This window comes from Oppia nitens, unplaced genomic scaffold, assembly GCF_028296485.1.
Source record: "Oppia nitens isolate AA-2021 unplaced genomic scaffold, nextdenovo-longstitch-racon4-pilon3 scaffold33_pilon_pilon_pilon, whole genome shotgun sequence".
NCBI lineage: Eukaryota > Metazoa > Arthropoda > Arachnida > Sarcoptiformes > Oppiidae > Oppia > Oppia nitens.
The window spans coordinates 549,969-566,364 of record NW_026533214.1 but is presented as its reverse complement, the minus strand read 5'-3'; the positions used below and the strand labels follow the sequence as shown (position 1 = coordinate 566,364).

Genomic DNA, 16,396 nt, shown 5'->3' with positions numbered 1-16,396 from the left:
TCACCTATCAGGTCAGTGTCCAATCAATCAATTGATCTATCGGTCAGTCCAACACTCTCTCCCGACCCCCGACTCTCGGACAGGTCGAGTACGACGTTCCCGACGATCGGTCACTGCGCCGTCGGCTACCACTCTGGCGGGAACACTGGAAACGATCGAAATCGTCGTTTACAATGCATTTGATTGGATCGGTCACGTGTGGCGATTGGACCCGAAGTCTTCTGTCTTTAATAGCTTTGACGGCATTTACAATACATTCCGTACAAACCGTTCATTTGTTTCGAGACAAACGTCAGACTCGACTGACTGTCGAAACCGATACAGCATTTGCCGAATGGCCGGCCATTTCCCTGTGTCTGCCGTCAGTCATACCCGTCGTCCAGATCTGTCCGCCGAATATCAGTTCGCAATCTTCAGCCGACTGTCAGAACATCCAAACGGCGCACAAAGTCTTCAACACTTCTCTTTCGGCTTTCGCCCACTTCTGCCGTCTAGTCTATCCGCAGCCCTCCCGTCCCTGTCCTCAACCGCTTCAATGGATTCGCGATACTCGAAAATGTTTCACTTATTTCTCGGCTCTCAGCAGTCCGTCCATTCCGGCTCCCGATCCGACCGCACGACTACTGCTTAGACTTCAGTTCGCAACTAACGAACCATCCAATAGTGAATCCGTCCCCTCATTGGCCATTCACTCGAGACTATCGCTTCCCGAAGAAGACGACGATTGGACAACAATTGGTTCGCAAAAAGCATTGGAAATCCGTTTCCAACCGATGGCCGTCCGTCGGCTTTACAATTGTCGCGATTACGACTCGTCGACAACTGATTCTTCCACTTCTGATACTTCCGAAGTCAATGCAGAGTCGAGTGTTTCGCGAGACGACTGTCACACCCGATGTCTGGTTCGGGCAATGCGCGACTATTGCCGCGACGGTTGTCTATCGCGATTGGCTGCCGTTCGGTCGGATATTGTTGACCGGGACGACCGTTTCTGTCATTCAGATCCGTGTAATTCGCGTCAAATATTTGCAAACGTATTGAACTTGTGTTCCGTCGATAACTGTTCACTTGATGACTGCCAACGTGTGGCCTTTACTACCGATACTCGGGAAACTTTGGCCGAAACTAACGGTGTTTCCGAAGCCAACGTCACTCTATGGCGACGACGCTCGGCATCGTTGGCCGTCCGCGAAGAACCACGAGTGACAACATTGGATCTGATTACCCGAATCGGTGGACTCGCGGCTTTTTGGTCACTATTTTTGTGGATATTCTTTCGTTTTGTCGATTTTATTGCTCTTTTGGCCGAAATTTCTGACATTTATATCAAAAAATCTTAAGAAAAATCATTTATTTATTTATTTCATTAATTAATTCATTAAAAAAAAGACGAGTTTTTATTAGTCATTGATTTTAGAAAATTGTTTCCAAAACTGTTTGCGAAGAACAACAAGAAGAACAAGAAGTAGAAGAAGAAGAACTGTTTTTGAACCGAAATTGTGGTAAAACTCCGAGAATTCTTCGACTTAAAGGCGACGAGACGTCCAAACCGGTCAATACTAGTTCCCAACAGTCGGCCGTCGGTTTCCCGTTGTCCAGTTTTCTTGCATCGCTAGACTCTGGCCACAGTCGGGGACGACGACGACGACGGCGAGTGCGGCGGCGTTTGCGGGCCGGCGGACAGCACTCGTCTTTGTCTTCTTCTTCTTCTTCTTTGTGTTGATTGTTGTCGTCTTCGTTGTCTTCCGTTTCGTAGTCATCATTAGTGACCGCCGTTTGCGACGAAATGTCAAGCAATGCTCGTTTGGTTTCAACGCCGGCGTAAACGGCGCGCGAAATCTCGTTCAACGGATATTTTGCGTTCAAATATGCGATCGGTTTTCGGCGCAAATCTCGCGATTTTATTAGATTCAATGCCCGAACAAACTCTGACTCCGAGACCATTGAAGACGACGACGAAGATAGTGGTAGTGGTGATGGTGTCCGAGGAGTGGCCGCCGCTGTTCCGATGTCTGAGTCAATGACTTCTTCTTGTTCTTGTTCTTCGGGACGCAATTCGTGATGATTCTGTTGATCGAGCAGTAGATCAACGAAATGGCGAACAAATTGTACGAAATCTTCGGGAATTTCTGACTGAAAAACAAAGAGTTTTAGTTTTTAATCACAAAACAAGAAAACAATTACCACTTCTTCTTCGTCTTCTTCTTCTTCGTCTTCTACTTCTTCTGTCGACTGATTTTCAATCAATTCAATCGTCGTTTCCTTATTTTGTTTGTTCATCTGTTCCTTGGATTCCTCCACCACTTCTTCCTCCTCTTCTTCGTCCACTTCTTCTACTTTTTCGATGACTTTCTTTTCGGTTTGTGTTTTGAGATTCAAAATAACTTCGCATTCGTTACGACTTTTCGGCGACCAATCAGTGGCCAAACTGTTGCTGACGTCAGACAAAGAAGTCCGTCGGTTAGAGTTTCCGCTCCATTGAAGCACTGAATGGACGGCAGGAGGCGGCGGGGGAGGAGGCGTAGTCTCTGTGACTTTTGGACGGAAAAAAGCAGAGTTTGGTGACCAAAAGCCGGTTATACTTCGCTTGGATTCCGAAGAAATGGTCGGCGAATTGGTGGACAAAGTAGAGGACGACGAAGAGGACGTCGTCAGCAGCGGCGGCGGCGGCCATTGCGGGGAAATTCTGGTCCGATTGGGTGTATTGGTTGGAATCGGACGAATCGGAAGAATCGGTCGAAACATGTGTTCGTGAAGTATCGGAGGATTCGTTCGCATCGTTAGATGAGAAGTCATTGTCGGGACGGAAGTCGTTGTTATTGTCGAAGAAGAAGATAGAGATGGAGAAGAAGAAGGAGTGGTATTGCGGAGTAGTGGCGGCCGACCGACGGGTCGACGAGCGGACAGAGTTCGGGTGAGATCTGGCATTTCGGGAATCATTTGCTGCAAAGATGGACGCAAAGCACGGGCCAGAATCGGAGTTTCGACATTCGAGGCGTACATTCGGTGGACAACAATCGGCTGTTGTTCGACAATTGAACGGCTTTTCGGTCGACTATCGGGCGATCGAAGGACGGATTGACGCAAATAAGAGGCGTCCAGTGTTTGATGATTGATAATTGATTGATTGCCCGAAGAGGACATATTGATTGGTTGATTGACAACCGTTGGGTTCGGGGTTTGCATTCGGACGACACTCTGGCGTCGAGCGGTCGGCGGCGGCGGCGGTAGAGATGATTGTTGTTGATGTTGTTGTTGAAGGATTCGATGCGACGATTGTTGGACAACACTTCCGGCCGTCAGATGATGTCCAGAACCCGTCATAAACAGCGATTGACTTTTGATTTGTTGATTGTTTGTCGGCGTTGTTGTCGTCGATGTCGTTGTCTTTGCGTTAGAAATAAGTGAAGATTGCGGCTGAAGATGCTGTTGATGAGGATGTCTGGACACGTGTTTGTGCTGGTGGTGGTGGTGGTGGCGATGGTGTCGGTGCTGCTGTTGTTGTAGTTGTAGTTGATTGCGGACCTGAATAGCGGCGGCGGCAGCGGACGCGCGCTGTTGTTGCTGATGATGATGACTGACAGCCAGTTGTTGTTGCTGTTGAAGCGCGTGCGCCGCCAGAACTCGCTGGTCATGTTGTTGGCGTTGTTGTTGGACAGCAACGGCCGTCGCCAGAGCCAAACGGTCCGGACATATGGGTGTCAAACCGGGAACAGCTGCTGATGTTGTTGTAGTTGTTGTGTTGTTTAGTGAACCCGTTAGTTGTGGCCAAACATGTTGATGATGTTGATGTCGGTGCTGAATATGCTGCTGTTGCTGTTGCTGCTGATGATGTTGGTGTTGGTGTTGTTGGACTAGTTGTTGGACACCCGCCACTGCTGTCCCACTAGTAGTAGTAGTAGTAGAGTTACCGTTGTTGTTGGCCACTTGTCGGGCGTGAAGCGGAAAGTGCGGCGAATGTGTGACCTGCCAGACCAACTGCTGGTATTCTTTCTGCTTCTGCGCCGAAACGTGCGACGATAACGAGGCCGCCATTGACTGCGCGACCGACGCCGACGACGACGACGACGATGGGATCGGCGGCGATGACAGCAACGACGGCGGTGGCCATTGTCGTGGCGGCGGCGGACCCGAAGTCATAGTCTATTGCGTGTGTGTTTAGAGATATAAAACGGACGGATAATCTGCTAATAATAATAATAATAATAAAACCATTATTAAAGACTATTATTAAGAGACAGGTGTTGGGCGCGCGCGTGCAGTACGTGCGCCGCGCATCGCGTGCCGACTATATATATTCAAAGTTAGTTTTTTTTATATATGCAACCAACCGGTCGCTATTGGCAACCGGTTGTATAGATTTTTTTTTCATTAATTAATTATTGAAATTGAAAAGCTTTTATAGTTTTCAAACAATTATTACTAAATTTTTTTGTATTTTTTTTGTATTTTTTTGGTTAAAAACATATACTAAGAAAACATAATTATAATTAATAATAATTATAATAATTATTATTGAAAAAAAGTTGCAAATATTTATGTTATTAAAAACAATAATAAACTTAAATAATAATAATTATTATTATTATTATTACTACAGGTATGGGTGTGTATGTCGAGAATATTCCTATTAATATTAATTAATTAGTTTATTATTATTATTATTACTGTTTTGTTTAATTAATTAATATATCATTAATAAATAAGTTATTATTTTATAATGAATTTGTTTTTTTTTAATAATTAAATAATTAATTCAATTATGTTTTTGATATTATTATTACTATTAAATTAATTAAACTATAATAATAATAATAATAATAAAATAGTTGACATAAAACATACCTAAAAAAAAGTTTATTTTGTTGTTGTTGTGACCAAAATTTGTTGTTTAAAAAATATTTATATCAATAAACAGTACTATAGTTTATATTATATTTAAATAAAAATTAATATACAGTTAATATAATTTCCTGTAAAAAAATTCAAAATCATTTAATACATTATTATTATTATTATAACTATTAAATACATATATAATAAAACAAATTATTATTAAAATATACTGAAAGTTATGTTTTTATACACCAAAAACACGTTATATATATACTAATATTTGAATATTATTTATTAGTATTATTATTAATATTATTATTATTATTATACCTTTTTTTATTTAAAAAAAATATGTAAACTAAAACGTAAAATAATAATTATTTGCAATTTTTTCTCCACTCACTGAATGCTATTTTAATGACTTTTCAAAAAAAAAAATAAATAAATAAAATTGAGAGACGAATAGAAAATTAATTAATAATAATATTTATAATAAATATATTATTATTTAATATTTAATTGAATTGAATAATGAAATAAATATTAGTTATTATAACACGTAATGACACGAAAAGTAAAAAAAAACTATTATTTTTTTTGATATATATTTTTGTTTTTTTTTGTTGGAAAGAAAAAAACATTATATATATTACAAAACCGATAATATTTTGTAGAAAATAATAATTTAAATAAAATATTAAATAAAAAAAACTTTTTTTTTATATTAATAAGTAGTAGACTCTGGATATATCTAATTGTTTTTTAAAAAATTATTTGTTATATCACTATTTGAAATAAATAAATGTCATATCAATTGGTGTTTTAAATACTTTAAATTAATGACTTGAATATTATTATTATTAATAATAATAATATTTCAATTAAACTAATGTTTAAAATATAATAATAATATTGAATGAATGAATGATAATTATAATAACATCAATAATAAATGATAAAAACCTTTAATAATAATAATTTTCTTTACATTTAGAAAACTTTACTCTAAATGATATTTGATTTTTTGTTTTCAGTCATCATTTAGCAATATATTGAATAAAATAAAAGACACACAAAAAATATTACTAATAATAATAAATTAATTCAATGAATAAACAAATTTTTGTCATTTTCGTTGTGAAATTAACTGAAAATCACTAAAAAAAATAATCATTATTATTATTATTATTATTATTAAATATATTAGTATTACAAACAAAAACTATATAATAATAATAATTATTATTATTATATTTTAAAACTAAACTAAATAAATAATATTATTATTTGTTTGCCGGTTTGGTTGGCAAAATAAAACACACATTTATTTTAAATTAAAAATTTTTGTTTGTAATAATTTACTACAACTACTACTACTACTACTACTACTACTACTGTATGTTTGGTTATATGTTATATAATTTATATAATGTATTATAAAATATATATAAATATATAAATTACATATAAAAAACATCTGTTATTATATGATATCAAATATATTTATATATATATATTGACCGCAAATATCGTTGAAAACACACGAAATATAACACAACAACAAGTCATGTGTTTTTTAATTAATTAATTAATTAATTAATATTTTTACTTTAATTAAATAAAAATTATTTTTAAAAATACTTTTTTTGTAGTTTTTTTTATTATTATTAATATTAACTGTAATTTAAAACATTATTTTTTTTTTTATAAAAAAAACTTATGTTTTCTATAATTAGGAAATCCGTTAGAAAATAAATATATTAGAAATAAATTTTTTTTCAGAAAAAAAAGTTATTTTTAAAAATCAATTTTTTTTGAGACCCTTTCCCATATCACACACACACACACACACACACACACACACACACACACACACACACACACACACACACACACACATACACACATACATACAGTCACACACCTGTCCTCTATCACTTGAGGACAGGTGTCCCGTATATATATACAGAATATATAACACTATATATAAATAACATACAGTTGACACCAAACACCGACCCATCCCTCCCTATCCTACCCTACAAACACTTACCTACCTATCTATCTATCAATCAAAAAAGCGCTGATAATAGTCAAGACAACTGTCCTCTCGATAAGAGACAGTCAATAACAACAACACAGGAAAAAAATGGTCGTCTCTTTTGGTCTGCCATTAGTTAGTCTTCGTCTTCCTCTTCATCTTCTTCTTCTGTATTCTTCACTGTTGTTGTTGTTGTTGTTGTCCTCAACTGTCGGCTGTTTTCAACTAAAACTAATCGAAACTCTACTACCCGTTGATGGCCAATGTTGGTCACTGGTTTCTACCGAATCGGCTAATTGTTATCAAAAATATTTGTCCCGATTTGATGGAATTCGTTCCGAAGAATACGATAGTCTACCGCAACACGAAAGCGAACAATACAAACAACACGTACGACCAGAAAAACACGCGCGAAAAACACGTAATTAACTGTCCCGTCCCTATAGGTCTGCTGCAACATCTGGCGCTACTGTGACTGTTTAGCCGAAGCCGTAGCCGCAGATTGTCCGCCGACCGCTGGTGACCAGCGACGTATTGGCGACTATGTCCGACGTCAGGACAACCCGCTGGCTATCTATTGTTCCGATTTCCCGTACCATACGTATAGGTGCTGGCGATTCCCGCTCTGGGCCATCGTATTGGTGGCCATTGTCGCAGTGGTCGTACTGATTGGCGTCGGCATTGGTGTCTGGTTTTGGCGTCAAAAGCGTATCACTTATTGGCGTTTTCGCCGAAAATACTGATTCAGTGACAATAAATCCCGTGATTTCGTGATTACCGATCAGTTTTTTTACTCAAAGTATTACTTAGTTTTTTATTATACAGTATTTCAATAATCATTAGTAAATAATTCATTAATTTTTTATTAATTTATAATTATTATAAAAAAATTATTTTGTTTTTTCATTAATTAACAAATAAATAATTGAATTATTTTTATTTAAATAGTATTAAAAACTAATAAAAAAAATTGTGTTTGAATTTTGCGCTCATTTTATTTAAAAACAATTTTAATTAAAAGTATTCAGTACTGTATATAAAGTTTCAGTACTTTTTTATGTAGACTTTTTTTTATAGTACTATTGTAATATTGATTACAACAAAATGGTCTAAATTTGTTTGAAACACATTTTTAAAATATATTAACTGTATATTTACAGTACATGTAAACTACAAACTAGTATTGACAACTGTCCAGGTTTTCAATGGAAAAAAATATTATAATAATATATATATAAATAACAGTACAATATCTGTAATATAAATTCAATAAAATGTTTGTATTATATTAAGATTTTAAAAGTTGATTAAAGTTTTTGCAACAAAAAAAATATATATATATATATATATTATAAGACTGTTGTCTAAAGTAATATATTTTTTCTTTTAAAAATAAAAACTTTAAATTTTTAATTACAGTATTAATAAAATCTATAGATTTATTCGGTTCACTAAAAAATAAAAAATGTTTGTCAACTCTACTGTATATGCAATGCAAATGTGATATTTAGACTAAAAAATAAAAAAAAACTATAAAACAGTGAATAAATTAAAAAAAAAATTAGATATTTTGTTTGTCCATCTGTTTATTGACTCAAATATTTTTATTTATTTTTATTTAGTTATTTCAAGTCTAAAAAATTAATATCTCTCTCTCTCTCTCTCTCTCTCTCTCTCTCTCTCTCTCTCTCTCTCTCTCTCTCTCTCTCTCTCTCTCTCTCTCTCTCTGTCTGTTTTTCTCTCTCTCTCTTTGACTCTCTCTTTGACTCTCTCTTTGACTCTCTCTCTCTCTCTCTCTTTCAATCGCTTAATATAAGAATAAAACATAATTTTTTGATTAAAATGTTCAATAATTTGATGAAAAACTTGATAAAAAAAACTAAAACACAAAAAAACCGATAATTAAATAACTGTTTTTTTTTTAATTAAAATTATTACTAATAAAACTTAATTAACAAAAAAAAAATTAAATTAAATAAACAATTGATAGCAAAATAACACCACAAAAAAAATCATTTCATTTTTCTAACTTCAAAGACTTGTCTTCAAATCAGTTGACGTGAAACTGTTGTTCACTAAAGGCTGCCCGCAATCCGTCCATACTTTTTGCCGAAATTATCGAAACAATTGACTTTCGTTTGCCGTTTAGCCTATCGTTACCCGATTGGGTCATTACAGAGCCGATACTGGCCGATGAAATGCCCGACACTTTCCGATGATAGTCATTACCACCGCCGCCGCCGCCGTTGGCCAATGTTTCGGTCGATTCCTGTTTCGGTGGATTACGATAGAAGACATATTCTTGTAGAAAGAATAGTATATCATAGGAAATGGATGCAATGGATAGTCCGAATTTGGCAATATTGCCGAAAATGGTTTTCCAATCATCTGCGGTAATCATCAATGAATTAAGTGGTCACCCGATTGTCTTAAAACACAATTAAAAAATACCGTAATTATAGGCAATGAATATCATTTGCAATAAACCGTTAACACCGCCAGTGATGTCCATATAGATCATGGCTATTGACCAGCCGTCGGTCGACTTGCGCTTGTAGTTGAAGTAGGCCTGTAGGTCAGGGTGGGGGGGAAAGGGAGGTAAGTATAAGATTAAATTCTAATAAACAAAAAAAAAACAGACAAACCTGTGGTATATATTTAACAGAAGTGACCGTAAGTTTGACGTAAGAAAAATAGTAGAGAAATGTTAGCCACGATTCAACGCCAACTAAACAGAGAATCAGTTGGACTGCGGCTGCCGACCAAACACCGCCGGTAAACAGTTTTCCCAATAATGACATACGTTGGTCACCCCGTTCATAGACATAGCACTGGACAAGTGTTATACCAGTAACGGCGGCCGCATGTATAGCATAGATAACATCATTCAATTGGATCGGTATCTCTGACCTCGGGATATGTATTTCATACAATTCCCGGACTCGGGTCGAGAAATATAGTCCCGAATTATAGAACGTATAAAACACAAAACCCGTGACATTGAGGGCAGCAAAGTCCAAGTTGAAACCGATTACCGATTTTCGGCGCCAATTGGTTATGTTTTGTGGCCAGAATGAAGCCGACCAGACCAGGAAATAGATCCAACCGACAACATCGGCAGCTATTGCCCAACCGCGCGATCGGCCAACACGTACGCGTACAAAGGCATCGGAATCGCTGCAATAAAATGACAAAAAGTGATGTTTAGTTTAGTCATATGTCTTAGATTTTGTTCGCCTTTTTCATACTCGACACCCGATTGATTGGTCACAACAGTGGCCACTATGACATCGTGTCCCGGATTAAGACCACGCAATCGAAACCTGTATTCAGTTGTCTGAGACGTAAACAGCAGATTATTTGCGGGTATAGTGTAGTTGTCGTCGGCTGTGAATGTATGACATTCGTCGCTACCGTCGCACCCAATGCTAACATTGACGGTCAGTCCGGTCGGCGGTGGTCTGTATGGGGTATGGGATGTGATGGTCAATACATATGTATTTTATTTATTCACTAACTTTTCGATGAACAATATGAACGATCCTTCGTCGCCGACATTAATCTGGACGTCCTTAGTGTTCATAATCAATGAATTTTTATCTGAATTTTTTTTAGTTATTTTTTAGGACACAAACAAAAAATATTAATTTTTTTAAAGATAAGAAAAATCTTTTTATTTCAATCAGTTCACACATACATTGTTGTTGAAGTTGTTGACCATTGATGGCGACCAACAACAACAACAGTAGTAGTTGTGTCCAAACAATCGTCAATCGGCTAAACGATGACAACATCTTCTTCTTCTTCTTTGGCTAAGAACTACTACTACTTCTTGGTCTTTGATTTTTCATTCATTCAATTGTTTCAATCATTAGTTTCTTTGTTTGATCTCAAAGTCTTTTAATACTTTTAATACATATATAATTTTTTTTTGCCAATCAATTAATCAATTCATTTCGTTTTCATTATTTAATTATTAATTTTAATTTCATTTTTATCTAAGATTACATTTTTTTTCGTCTCTGATGTAAAACACTTGTAATTACATATAAAAAATAAGTCATAAACCAATTGATTAATTCAATTTAATTATTTAATTAATTAAATAATTATTATTATTGTTTGTAGAGATAATCCCAATCTATGATAACATTTGTATATTTCAAGTAGTTTTTTAATAATCTAATAAAATAAAAAAAAAATTTTGTATTTATTTATTATTATATTTTAAATCCCATTTATCTCATAGATAACTGTAACACAAAAATTGTTTCAATTGAATCATACAATTGTTATAATTGTCTTATTATTTAAAAAAATATGATGTCTTGTGTGGTATGGGAACTGATTATCACTATTCAAGTAATGACAACAATAATCAACAAAATATATATAAAAAAAATAATTGTAAATGAAATACATTTGTCTTGTCTATCAATTTATATATATTTTTTATGACATCAATTGAGTTGACAATAAAATAAAAATTGATTACATATCTTATATTTGTATGTTTGAAAATGTTTGAAAAAAATGTGAGTAATTTTTTAAAAATAAATAAAACAATTAAATAATTCAATGATTTTATGATATCTTATAAGTTATAAACTATTACCTAATTATATATTAAAAAAATATTATTATACTATATATGTTATAATTTATATACTATTATTTTTTATATATAAATATATATATTTATATATATTTTCATTTTCATTGTATTATTATTATTATTATTATTATTACTTTTATAAGTGGATTGATTATATGTACAAGATAAAATATTAAATATTTGTGCTATCATTTTATTGTTTTTATTTAATTGAAATAATTTTTATCTAATTATAATATGTTTTAGATTGTTAATTGAATTTTAATTATTATTATTATTATTATATTTACATCTAATATATATACTGTATATATATATGGTGTATAAATAATTTCAATATATATATATAATATATATTTTTATATATAATATTTTTATATAATTAAAAACTATTTAATTATAATATTATCTTAAATAAGGGCTATTATTATTTAATGTAAAAAAAAATTCAACTAAAAAAATTGTTGCATATTTATTATATGATTTTTTTTAAAAATGAAAATTAATAGAAATTAAAATATGTTTTTAGTTTATTATATTAAAAAAAATTTAATTTAAGCTAAATATTATTTATATATTTATAATATCATAATTAATAATTTTTAAAAAATATATTAATATATAATTTTCATTTCAATTGATAGTCGCTTTGAATTTGGCGCCCATTTGGCGTTCATATAGTTCAATGCATTTATAGTTTTTTGTACCTTTTTCATACAGTCAACAACTCATTGACTAACTATTAGCCAATAATAGTAAGAAATGGGACCAAAATAGTAGTTTATTATCAGTTTATTTATTCAATACTATATTTATTTGAAAACAAAAACAATAAATAAATAAATAATAAATAAAAATATTTTTTTTTCGGAAATTCATCGGAAATGTGACCAAAAAAATAATAAAATTACCGATTATTTCAATACGACAATTACTGACCGATTTATAATTAAAAAAAACTATTTTGATTCAGTCATTGAATCAATCAAATTAATTGCCGCCGAAGTCGACGACGACGACGACTGAAGACCGATCGCCGATATCGGTCAGTGAATGAACGGCAATACCGAAGACAACAACGACAACGACTACTACTACGGCATCAAATCGGACACAAAAAACGCCGCGAACTGACCGTCCATTTAGTTGTCCAATGAGTCCAATGATGAAGAATGTAGAAGAAGAAGATAAGGAACTCAGTGGCCATCAAAATCGCCGCCGCATTGGTTATCACCGATCGGTTAATAATAGTGATGGCCGTCATTATCATCGCCGCCGCCGCCGTCGTTGGCCAACAATTACAAAGTAATACAAACTATTAACTGTATTGAAATGTATTGATTGAAAATCAGCGAAAAAAAAAATTCAAGTCTAATAATTCAACGACAATATCATTGCCGCCGACAAAGTGATGGTCAATGGATTTACCGATAATGAAGTAATAGTTGCAAAAAATAGCGATCAACCCGTCGGCAAAAATACCGATAACAACAACAATAAGAACAAAAAAAAAGACAAACTTTGCCGTCAATTGTTTGAAAACATATATCGATAGACACCGTAAAGACAATCAATTGAATGAACGTATCATTTGGTCTATTATTTACCGCTAATTTGGTCACAATATTCTGGTTGCGGGTCACAGACGGTAGTAGTAGTAGTAGTTGTTGTTAGAGAAAGAGAGAGAGAGAGAGAGACTGTGATTAAAATTATTTATTATTATAATTCATAAACATTTGAAAATATTTTTTAATTTTAATTATTAAATTATTTGTTTTTTCAGTTATTAAATACTATATAAAATTATATATTTTTTTAAAAAAAAATCAAAATAAAGCTAAAAATAATTTATAAATGAAAGCACTGACACCAGTACTGACATTACGATATTAATGGCTAGATATGACAGATAGAGAGAGAGAGAGAGAGAGAGAGAGAGAGAGAGAGAGAGAGAGAGAGAGAGAGAGAGAGAGAGGAGGCGACGACCAGAGTGGGCGACAATTGACACCAAACAACAAAATACTTGTATCACTAACTATGTCTTCAACAATCAGTTGACGTGAAACTGTTGTTCACTAAAGGCTGCCCGCAATCCGTCCATACTTTTTGCCGAAATTATCGAAACAATTGACTTTCGTTTGCCGTTTGACTTATCGTTAAACGATTGGGTCATTACAGAGCCGATACTGGCAACCGAAATGCCCGATACTTTCCGATGATAGTCATTACCACCGCCGCCGTTGGCTAACGTTGTTGTTATTGAGTCGTTGGCCAGCGGTTCAGTGGACGCCAACTCTTTCGGTAGATTCGGATGACTATTGCGATAGAAGACAAACTCCTGGAGAAAGAATAGTATATCGTAGGCAATGGAGGCCACGGATAGTCCGAATTTGGCAATATTGCCGAAAATGGTTTTCCAATCATCTGCGGTAATCATCAGTGAATTAAGTGGTTATTTATACCGATTATCAGTTATTTATAAGACATTTACCGTAATTATAGGCAATGAATATCATTTGCAATAGACTCATAACACTGCCACTGATGTCCATATAGATAAAGGCCATTGACCACCCGTGGGTCGATTTGCGCTTGTAGTTAAAGTAGGCCTGTTGTCTCAGAGGGTATGAGATGGGAACGGTATGTACGATAAGTATATATATATGACATAAGATAAACAAAACAGACAAACCTGTGGTATATATTTAACAGAAGTGACCGTAAGTTTGACGTAAGAAAAATAGTAGAGAAATGTTAGCCACGATTCAACGCCGACTAAACAGAGAATCAGTTGGACAGCGGCTGCCGACCAAACACCGCCGGTAAACAGTTTGCCCAATAATGACATACGTTGGTCACCCCTTTCGTAGACATAGCACTGGACAAGTGTTATCCCAGTAACGGCGGCCGCATGTATAGCATAGATAACATCATTCAATTGGATCGGTATTTCTGACCTCGGAATATGTATTTCATACAATTCCCGGACTAGGGTCGAGAAATATAGTCCCGAATTATAGAACGTATAGAATACAAAACCCGTGACATTGAGGGCAGCAAAGTCCAAGTTGAAACCGATTACCGATTTTCGGCGCCAATTGGTTATGTTTTGTGGCCAGAAAGAGGCCGACCAGACCAGGAAATAGATCCAACCGACAACATCGGCAGCTATTGCCCAACCGCGCGACCGGCCAACACGTACGCGTACAAAGGCATCGGAATCGCTGCAAAAAAGACAAAAGTAATGTTTAATTTAGTTGTTTGTCTTAGATTTTGTTCGGTTTTTTCATACTCGACACCCGATTGTTTGGTCACAACTGTGGCCACTATGACATCGTGTCCCGGATTAAGTCCACGCAATCGAAACCTGTATTCAGTGGTCTGAGCCGTAAACAGCAGATTATTTACGGGAATAGTGTAGTTATCGTCGGCTGTGAATGTATGACATTCGTCGCTACCGTCGCACCCAATGCTAACATTTACGGTCAGTCCGGTCGGCGGCGGTCTGTATTATAGGGGGGGAGAGAGGGATGTGATGGTCAATACATATGTATTTTATTTATTCACTAACTTTTCGATGAACAATCTGAACGATCCTTTGTCGCCGACATTAATCTGGACGTCCTTAGTATTCATGTCCAATGAATTGGTGTCTAAATAATAATTATTACTATTATTTAATATACAAAAAAAATAACAGAATAAATAACAGAAAAATTTTCAGAAATAAAACTTCAAAAACACTTACATTGTTGTTGAAGCTGTTGTTGACCATTGATGACCAAAATCATTAATGACAACAATAACAATAGTTGTGTCCAAACAATCATCAGTCGGCTAAACGATGGCATCTTTTTTTCCTACTCTTTGGTTGAGAACTACTACTACTACTACTACTACTACTACTACTACTGGTCTTTGTTTTTTCAACAATTGTTTTCAATCAGTCTATCATTTTAATGACTTTTAACTTTTAAAGTCTCGTTTTTTTTGTAAATCAATTCATTTCGATTTCATTTATATTTATTAATTGATTTATTGATATTTTAAGATTAAATTTTTTTCTCTCTCTCTCTCTCTCTCTCTCTCTCTCTCTCTCTCTCTCTCTCTCTCTCTCTCTAATGTAAAACACTTATAAATATTAATAATAATAATAATAATAACAATAATTCCATTTATTGTCATTTTATTGATAAAAATAAAAATAAATATATAATTGCTTGCATTTTTGATTATTTTTTAATTACTAAACAAAAAAAATTATTACAAGTAGTATACTATAATTAAGATTATATTTATTGAATATATAATAATAATAATTGATGATAATTTTTAATAATATTGTTTTAATATTTTTTTTATTATAAAACTACTATTTTTTATATAAAATTAAAATTAATCTATAATAAAGTTATTAATAATACTAATAATGTTATAGCTATAGATATTTAAGTTTTAAAAATGTCATTATTATTATTTATTATTATTATTTATTTGTGCATTTTTTAATTTAGCATTTATAAACATTTTATTTATTATTCAATAATTTTATTATCATTAGATATTAAACATAAAAATATATCTATTGCTAATAATTTGGTTGTTTAACAAATTATATATATATATTAATTATTTTTTATGTTTATGCAAAACTAATGTTATTTTTTTGTGAATAAAATAAAAATTTTGATTGAGTTGACAATTATTTTCAAATTATAATTATTATTGATATTGATTTTATAATCAAAACATATGGCATTGATGATAATAAGCTAAAAAAATTGTTTTAATTTTAAATATATATATAATAAATTATATAATAATATCTGTTTTTGTTGATTAGTTTAATGCAATAATTTGCAGTTTTATTTTTAAATTTTATTTTTCCCCCAATTAACTAAAAT

The 16,396-nt window shown here is 33.3% G+C and overlaps 4 protein-coding genes across 5 annotated transcripts; 1 reads left to right on the top strand and 3 right to left on the bottom strand.

Annotated features, from left to right (window-relative positions):
* Window positions 1-1,185: 1,185 nt before the first annotated feature.
* On the bottom strand, window positions 1,186-4,884 carry LOC128956893 (TPR-containing protein DDB_G0280363-like). 2 transcript variants are annotated; one of them, XM_054302607.1, is made up of 4 exons: window positions 4,846-4,882; window positions 2,185-4,187; window positions 1,493-2,133; window positions 1,186-1,335 (listed from the first exon to the last, which is right to left on the bottom strand). In XM_054302607.1, exons 2-4 carry the CDS (start codon window positions 4,138-4,140, stop codon window positions 1,257-1,259), a joined length of 2,676 nt encoding a protein of 891 aa, XP_054158582.1. In that variant the 5' UTR covers window positions 4,141-4,187; window positions 4,846-4,882; the 3' UTR covers window positions 1,186-1,256. The 2 variants fall into 2 exon arrangements, with proteins under 2 accessions (XP_054158582.1, XP_054158583.1); XM_054302608.1 differs by lacking the exon at window positions 1,186-1,335 and having other exon boundaries at window positions 1,375-2,133; window positions 2,185-4,184; window positions 4,846-4,884.
* Window positions 4,885-6,946: 2,062 nt separating this feature from the next.
* Window positions 6,947-7,676, top strand: LOC128956913 (uncharacterized). Its single transcript, XM_054302629.1, has 2 exons — window positions 6,947-7,267; window positions 7,324-7,676. The coding sequence occupies exons 1-2, from the start codon at window positions 6,986-6,988 to the stop codon at window positions 7,618-7,620; spliced, it is 579 nt and encodes a 192-aa protein (XP_054158604.1). The 5' UTR covers window positions 6,947-6,985; the 3' UTR covers window positions 7,621-7,676.
* A 1,199-nt stretch (window positions 7,677-8,875) lies between these two features.
* On the bottom strand, window positions 8,876-10,782 carry LOC128956898 (cystinosin homolog). Its single transcript, XM_054302614.1, has 6 exons — window positions 10,575-10,782; window positions 10,396-10,477; window positions 10,126-10,338; window positions 9,523-10,054; window positions 9,329-9,446; window positions 8,876-9,265 (listed from the first exon to the last, which is right to left on the bottom strand). Exons 1-6 carry the CDS (start codon window positions 10,669-10,671, stop codon window positions 8,928-8,930), a joined length of 1,380 nt encoding a protein of 459 aa, XP_054158589.1. The 5' UTR covers window positions 10,672-10,782; the 3' UTR covers window positions 8,876-8,927.
* Window positions 10,783-13,436: 2,654 nt separating this feature from the next.
* LOC128956897 (cystinosin homolog) lies at window positions 13,437-15,423 on the bottom strand. The gene is made up of 6 exons (XM_054302613.1): window positions 15,241-15,423; window positions 15,064-15,145; window positions 14,785-14,997; window positions 14,185-14,716; window positions 13,984-14,101; window positions 13,437-13,916 (listed from the first exon to the last, which is right to left on the bottom strand). The coding sequence occupies exons 1-6, from the start codon at window positions 15,341-15,343 to the stop codon at window positions 13,543-13,545; spliced, it is 1,422 nt and encodes a 473-aa protein (XP_054158588.1). The 5' UTR covers window positions 15,344-15,423; the 3' UTR covers window positions 13,437-13,542.
* Between the last annotated feature and the right edge of the window lie 973 nt (window positions 15,424-16,396).

Excerpts from the sequence above, each read along its gene's own strand:
- LOC128956893 (XM_054302608.1), bottom strand. The coding sequence starts at position 4,140 with ATGACTTCGGGTCCGCCGCCGCCACGACAATGGCCACCGCCGTCGTTG. Across the intron at positions 2,134-2,184 it reads AAGAAGACGAAGAAGAAGTG|TCAGAAATTCCCGAAGATTT; the intron begins GTAATTGTTTTC and ends TTTGTTTTTCAG.
- LOC128956898 (XM_054302614.1), bottom strand. The coding sequence starts at position 10,671 with ATGTTGTCATCGTTTAGCCGATTGACGATTGTTTGGACACAACTACTA. Across the intron at positions 10,055-10,125 it reads ACCAATCAATCGGGTGTCGA|CGATTCCGATGCCTTTGTAC; the intron begins GTATGAAAAAGG and ends ATTTTATTGCAG. Across the intron at positions 9,447-9,522 it reads CTGTTAAATATATACCACAG|GCCTACTTCAACTACAAGCG; the intron begins GTTTGTCTGTTT and ends CCTGACCTACAG.
- LOC128956913 (XM_054302629.1), top strand. The coding sequence starts at position 6,986 with ATGGTCGTCTCTTTTGGTCTGCCATTAGTTAGTCTTCGTCTTCCTCTT. Across the intron at positions 7,268-7,323 it reads GCGAACAATACAAACAACAC|GTCTGCTGCAACATCTGGCG; the intron begins GTACGACCAGAA and ends CCGTCCCTATAG.
- LOC128956897 (XM_054302613.1), bottom strand. The coding sequence starts at position 15,343 with ATGCCATCGTTTAGCCGACTGATGATTGTTTGGACACAACTATTGTTA. Across the intron at positions 14,998-15,063 it reads TTCAGATTGTTCATCGAAAA|ACCGCCGCCGACCGGACTGA; the intron begins GTTAGTGAATAA and ends CCTATAATACAG. Across the intron at positions 14,717-14,784 it reads ACCAAACAATCGGGTGTCGA|CGATTCCGATGCCTTTGTAC; the intron begins GTATGAAAAAAC and ends TCTTTTTTGCAG.